This window comes from Anolis carolinensis, chromosome 1 (genome assembly GCF_035594765.1).
Source record: "Anolis carolinensis isolate JA03-04 chromosome 1, rAnoCar3.1.pri, whole genome shotgun sequence".
Lineage (NCBI taxonomy): Eukaryota > Metazoa > Chordata > Lepidosauria > Squamata > Dactyloidae > Anolis > Anolis carolinensis.
Genome location: NC_085841.1, coordinates 316,357,215 through 316,364,622, shown reverse-complemented (window position 1 = coordinate 316,364,622; position 7,408 = coordinate 316,357,215). Strand labels below are relative to the sequence as shown.

Below are 7,408 nucleotides of genomic sequence, written 5' to 3'. Positions count from 1 at the left end.
TACTGATTTCACAATTTAAATAAGTTGCACAGAGTTGCTTAATGACTTAACTATAAACACTCATTTCATAGATATAGCTACCTTTTACCAGAAAAAAATAGCAACATATTTGAAGGTAAGCATTCACCATAGGCAAAGCACCGAAATTATAAAAAAAACCATCTGTTCCTACCTAGAAATTAGTGCATTTTTATTTTTAAAAGCAATGTTTTTGGGTTGGAAAGATTAGCTGTTTACAAGAAACATTGCCCAGGGAACGACCGACTGGATTCACTCAGTCTTCAAGGAGGCTCTTTCTATGAGAATCTTGATATGTCCAAGAGCAACTGAAGAGCCTGGATAGTGACCCTCTAGTCAACCATGGACATGCAAATGTAACACCAGACCAGATAGCTCACCAGCTAATTCAGAATGGGAAAACCAACCGCAGTAGAGTAAAGCTGAAAATCAACAGGGTGCCAGAACTTGAAACCCACCAGTTGTCTTCTCCTCTAAATCTGAAAGAACTCAGAGAAGCCATCAAGCGATGTAAAACTGGTAAAGCATCTGGCCTAGATGACTTAATGATGGAGCAAATCAAACACTTGGGGCCCAAAGCTGAAAACTGGCTTTTAAAATTCTACAATCAATGCTTGGCACACAAACAAATTCCCAGAGTATGGAGGAAAACTAAGATCATTGCCATTTTAAAACCCAATAAAGATGCCTCCAATGCCAGGAGCTACCGACCAATCTCTCTCTTATGTCATCTATATAAAGTATATGAGAGGATGCTATTAAATTGATTAGGACCTATTATCGAACTCAAGCTTATTGAACAACAAGCAGGTTTCAGACCAGGGAAAAACTGTACAGGTCAAATTCTTCACCTGACTGAGCATATCGAGGAAGGCTATGAGAAAGGCTGCATTACAGGAACAGTGTTTGTGGACCCTACGGCAGCCTATGACATGGTGCAACATAGAAAAGTGCTGCATAAAGTCTACCATCACCCAGGACTTTGACTCTACAAAAACTGTCCAGACCTGGAAAACTGCAGCTTCTATGTGGAGTTTCAGGGCCGGAAAAGTAGGTGGAGGAAGCAAAAGAATGGTTTGCCCCAAGGCAGCGTTCTTGCACTGACCTTATTTAACATCTTTACAAACGATCAGCCACAACCACCACTCACAAAGAGTTTTATATATGCTGATGACCTTGGCCTCACGACACAAGCAAAATATTTTGAAACAGTTGAAAACCAACTCACTAATGCCTTGAAAAATCTCTCCAGCTACTACAAAGATAACCACCTGAAGTCTAACCCTTCCAAGACACAAGTGTGTGCTTTCCACCTACGTAACCGTGAAGCCAACAGGAAACTGAAAGTTACTTGGGAAGGCCAAGAGCTCGAACACTGTTTCCATCCTAAATACCTTGGTGTCACCTTAGATCGAACACTAACATATAGGAAATACTGCAGTTAATTGTTAATTGTTGCAGATTGGCCTAATATTATTACTCCAGGTTACTGACAGAAATCCCAGCATTCTCTATTACCTGCTTCAGTATATTTTAATCCTACTTTCTCTTCTTCATCCTTTGGTTTTGGTGGTGGCCAGACAGTATGAAGTCTTCCTGGAGTTTTGTCATCCTGTTCTGAGGCAACTGCATCAGTCTAATGAAAGAAAACGAATAATTATCCTTATACAATTACAAAAAAAAAGTTTGTAATAACTATTTCAAATAAAAATTTCTGTTTGTATGCATTTGCTATCCACATTTTCCCTTGAATATCCATCTGATATTTGCTCACTTGCAAATTTGCTGCTTGCCTTGTGATGTATTAGTAGTTCTAATAAAATAGTATGTAGCATTTTCTTTTAAGCTTTTTACAACACCTCTTACTTGGTCCAATATGTGTTTGCTTGTTCGTATGAGACAATCACAATGGTCTCTATGATGTGAGAGTTTTTTCCCAAGCAGAACCAGTCATAAATCAACCTACATGAATCAACCCGTCAGTCCTGAAGAGCACAGTATTTGTATTGACACTAGATTAGAAAGTTGAATAAAGACTGGGAAGATCCAAGTTCAAAACTCAACTTAATACAAATGATCGCTGTGAATTTGGATCAAACATTACCTATCAAGCTAACCTTGGAAGGATATTTGTATAGCCAAAATGGGATGAGTTGAGCAGAGGGCTAATGTATCCCGTCTTAAGCTTCTTGAAGGAAAGACCGGGTACAACTGTAATATAAACTTATTTTAAAAGTAAATACTATTTTTTACTATTTTGATTCATAGTGTTTCCCAGGCAACATGGTCAAGAGATGGTTTTTTAATTTTAAAAAGGCGAAAGTCCAAATTTCAAATCATCTGTAACCTCACCCAAATTTAGGCAAATTAATTATATTTTGACTTTAGTCTCATTTTAGTAGGAGACACATCAGTGATTTATTTCACTGGGAATATGCAACCCAAATTAGGAATAACTAAAAATATAAAAATAACCTGTATTTCTGCCATTCTACACTTGCTTTTTTGCACGTTACTTTTCTTAATGTGTAGCATTCACTAATACAATTTAGCAACCTAGTAGTCAAAACAATGATTTCACTCCCAGTTAGATGGGGGTACTATTGGCATTTTCTATGCCATGATTGATTCAACTTGCACTAATCAAGTGACCAGATAAGAATTCAGAAGTATATCTACATTTTATACATGGCATAAAAGAGAATTAATCAACCTACTGGTTTCGCATCAGTTGCTCCATCAACAGATTTTGATTTATTCCTTTCAAATACAGCCTTCAATGATTCTTTTTCATGTCTCATTTTACGTTTTATGGCTTCTAGCTCCGAGGGGTCAGCAGTTGTCTCTTTTTTTGGAGGGCGGGTAAACAAAGCTTTAAATGCATCCAGTGCAGACTCAGCTGGGCTTGGTTTTGCCTCTTCAGAGGTGCCAGTGGTCTCCATTCTTACAGAAGATGTGTTTTCTTGGTTATCTTCATTGCTTCCAGATTCACTTAGAACTTCACCAGAATCTTTATCCTCAATTTTAGGTCCTAAGAGTTGAGACAGTTGTTCCAGAAAGGTAGGAGAAGACTTGGGTTCTGCAGGCTTTCTTTTAGTAATTACTTCAGGTGCAACCTGGGCCTTCTTAACAGGCTGTTTCAATTTAAGCATAGCTAAATCACTGTCCTTCTGCTTGATTTCATTAACAGTTTCCTCCAGATCAGCAGACAATCCTTTCTTGCGTACACGTAATCCACTAAAAAAGGCAGGAAGCTGAAAAGTCTTATCGATTGAAGCTGGTTTTTGGAGGGATTCAGCACTGAAATTGTTGATGAGAGGTCTTGGTTCTTCTTCAGGCTCCTGAACATCTTTCCCTGCATCAGGTGGTGTAAGCATGTCATTAGCATCTAGTGTTATGTTTTTTGTATCTGAATCAATATCCTGTGGTGTATCGTCAATTTCTGTTGAAGGCAGTTCAGAACTTCTCTTTGTTTTATCTTCATTTAGAATACCAATGTCTTTATGTCCTTCTGTTTCCATCTCTTCTTTATTTTGGTCACTATCCTCTGAAGACACAGCACTATTTAGCACAGATTTTGTAATGTTTTCATCAGTATGTCGGCCTGAAGCCTCATTGTCTGATTCTCTGTCACTTGTTGTATGAACCAAAGTACCCTGAACAATAAAGGATTCCTTGTCATCTTGTTTGCTGGATTTAGACAAAGGAGAGCACAGATATTCTGGATTGGAAAGAGATGGCTCATCCTGATCTGTTTCTTGATGGTCCAAATCAGTCAGTCCATAAACACCAGACTCCTGCCCAACTGCGCTAATGGTGACATTTGTATTAACTTCAGAGGCAACAGGTACACCATCAGTCTTACAGTTACCTGTTTCATTTGATACACATTCCCCTAGTCCTAAGACACCTGGGGCCATAGCATCAGTCTCCAGGATGGTTGTCCTAACAGGACCAGCTTCTGGTGTAGATTGTGCACAGTTAGTGGTTTCAGTCTCTGACCATTCTGGAAGACAATGAAGTATATCTGAATCACCATCTCTAGTGATATTGCTCTCTTCTTGCTGGTCGTCAGCATAGCTGCTGAAACCACCATTGATATTTTCAATGTCACTTTGAAATCTTGTAAGAATTGCTTGCTCTTTTGAAGTTCCTGACTCTAATTTAGCTGTAAATCCAAAAAGTGTTTTCATAGAAAATTTAGTGAAAAGGTTTTGGCCTGATTCCACCTCTGTTGTACTCCCTGGATCTGCAAGTGAGCTGCCGTCAGGTTGATTTGCTTCCATGTTAAGCAAATCACAGTAAAATTTAGGTTTACTTGTATAGAAACTAGTTCATTTCTATATGATTATTCCAAGGCAATATCTGTCATGCTATCTATTAAATTAGATCACAACCTAACAAGGCAGTTTCTCGAGATCACACAACGCTCCTTTTGAATATGCACACACTGAGACCCATTCCGTGGTCTGAAATGCAAATTTCTGCCACACTTTACAAAGAAGATGTGGATATTTTGTTTACTGTTGAATAGCATTCCATTTTCTCAGCACGACCACTGTTTACTCTTTACACAAAGAGCCATTTCTGTCCAGGCAAATCTGCTGCAAACAAATCAGCGGAAGGCACGATCAACCATTGCAAAAATTCCTACTTTTCTGTTGTTTCCACAAAATCTTTTACTTAAATAAAGTAGTTAACAAAACTACAGGCTTTTTAGTACTGAACAGCTGGTACTTGCAGTTTGCTACTTCCGTATGCCGTCCCAGGAATCACAAAAATGTGTCAGCAGAAAAGTCCTGAAAGTTTCTCGTAAGCTTCCCCACTGTGGTCAAATGCTCTTTTTAGTTACACCTTCAAAGGGGATAAGTATTAGAAAGCTGGAAAATCCTGGTAGGAGAGAAATGTTTCAAATTCTTCAGCAAAAAAATGCCGTCTTTTAACTTCTGGCAAGTTCCAACTGTTGAAAATCCCAAGCTGACAGTGCCCTTGAAGCTGAATGAAAAATATCAACTCTTCCGCTTTGCAGTAGTTTTCACCAGGAATGCAGATTTCAGCCAGTGAACAAAAAGCAACAAGACTGGTTTCACATTACTGCGCCTTAAACTCTGCTCAGCTATTTCTATGGACTATAAACAGGTACTTATCAGCCCATTTCACCACACCCACAGATTAGAAGCTGTATGGGAGGGCAAGGTAAATAGCCACAGCCCAGAATTTAGCCATTAACTTTGCAGAGAACAGAAGACGTGAAAAACATACACATACACTGTCTTATCTTCTGGTAGAAAGAAAGTAGATTCTTCCTGATGAATTGCTTTACACTTCACTTTATTTTCTCTTTCTAGAACACAGGGCAAATGAAAGAACAAGTTCAAGAAGGGCAATCCTGTTGTTCTTTCGCAGCAAAATTGATCAGGAGTTAAGTAAATAATAACATCCCATCAGAAAGAGTTATTATATGTAAAACCTTAGGATCAGAAAGACATCCAAGTGTAAAGCAAAAAGGTATACCTAATTTTCAGGTACATTTTATAATATCTTCCCACCAATTCCTTCCCTGATGTTGTGTGTGTGTGTGTGTGTGTGTGTGAGGAGCGACTTGAACTGCAAGTCGCTTCTGGTGTGAGAGAATTGGCCATCTGCAAGGACATGGCCCAGGGTATGCCCAGATGTTTTGATGGTTTTACCATCCTTGTGGGAGGCTTCTCTCATGTCCCTGCATGGAGCTGGAGCTGATAGAGAGCACTCATCCGCACTCTCTCTGGATTGGATTCGAACTGGCAACCTTCAGGTCAGCAACCCAAACTTCATGTCAGCAGTCCTGCCGGCACAAGGGTTTAACCCACTGTGCCACCGTGGGCTCCCCTGATAGATTATTTTATTAGATTTGTTGAAAGGATAAGAAATCTTTGATATTATGTCTTTAATACTGTACCTTTGCTATAATCTCAAAAAAAATGGCCTATGCCTTCCACAAACACTTCCACTTCAGCCCCCTGAAATTCTGCTTCTGGTTGTCAGTGGGACCTTTGGGAATGGACTGGACTGTGGTGCAGGAATATTCCACATATTAAAGTGGGAATTAGAAGGAAATTACACACACATACATGCACACATACACAGATATTATGCATGAAAAGTTTTTTTTTATCATGTCAGAAGCGACTTGAGAACATACTACAACTTGCTCCTGGTGTGAGAGAACTGGCCATCTACAGAGACGTTGCCCAGGGGACACCTGAATGTGTTACCATCCTGCTGGGAGGCTTCTCTCATGTCCCTGCAAGTAGAGCTGACAGATGGGAGCTCACCCCATCTTGTGGATTTGACCTGCAACTTTCAGGTCAGCAACCAAATGTTCAGGTCAGCAATCCAGCCAGCACAAGAGTTTAACCCATTGTGCCACCACAATTCCCAATGAAGAGTGAAATAATGGGAAATTCAAACAAGGACGGCCACCAACTGTCTCTAGGAAACTCAAAAGCACAATATTATGAAGATGCTAATGCTATGTTGTTCTATTAATCACATACACACACTGCCATTTTATTTCTGGCTATTGTTTATCAAATCAAATACATCACTGTGTGAAAATCTATGGTATTTAGGCTAGCTTACCCTTTTCTAAACATTCACATTAGGGATTATTTGAAATGTTGTCATCTTTTTTCTTTTCAAATTGCTGCTGATCTACAACAAGGTTTACATTTTATTGATTTACTTTATTTTTATCCTGCCCAATACAGAGACTCAGGGCTGATACAGGCAGTCCCCGAGTTTCAAACATCCGACTTACAAATAATTCACAGTTAGGAACGGGGGTGAGACAATAAGAAATGAGAGAAATCTACCCGTCAGAAGGGAAATTCACGTCTGGAAAATCATTGGGAAAGTTGTCTCCACTGAAGCTTTATCATTTCTGTTTCTACAACAATCCTGGTTTCCACAACAAACCAATGTTTTCAAAATCTAATAATTACAGGGACAGAAAGTGAGGTGAAATCTTCTAAACAGGGGCACAGACAGAAAAGCAAACATCACAGGGGCATTAACTATGCTGTCCAAAGCATGCATATGCACACATATGCACACATACACACACACACGATATATGTGTGTGCGTGTGTGCGTGAGTGTGACTGGAGTTGCACTTAAAATGTACCTGTTCTGACTTACGGACAGGTTGCTTACCTGTAACCGTGTTTCTTCGAGTGTACTCTGTGAATTCACACTAATGGAGAACGCTGCACCTGCGCAGGTTCCAACGGATACTCTTCCAAGCTAAAGTTTGAAATTTGGCGGTAACCCCGCCCCTCTCCCCAGAGGGTATAAAGGGCGCCCTCCGCGCCCGCTCTCCAGTTCCTATGCCGCAAAGGCAGCGAGAAAG

At 39.8% G+C, this 7,408-nt stretch overlaps 1 protein-coding gene across 5 annotated transcripts in view; it reads right to left on the bottom strand.

The window, feature by feature from the left end:
- The window catches only part of fmn1 (formin 1), a 222,357-nt gene that overhangs the window by 147,120 nt on the left and 67,829 nt on the right, over window positions 1-7,408 (bottom strand). Inside the window, exons 1-2 of one of the 5 annotated variants that reach the window (XM_008103284.3) lie at window positions 2,736-6,459; window positions 1,537-1,654 (exon numbers count right to left, since the gene is read on the bottom strand). The exons of the other annotated variants lie outside the window; for them this stretch is intronic. Of the exons in view, the coding sequence (XP_008101491.2) occupies window positions 1,537-1,654; window positions 2,736-4,304 (1,687 nt within the window). The 5' untranslated portion in view covers window positions 4,305-6,459. Of the gene's footprint in view, window positions 1-1,536; window positions 1,655-2,735; window positions 6,460-7,408 lie in introns of those variants that run through there. 5 annotated transcript variants of the gene reach the window in all.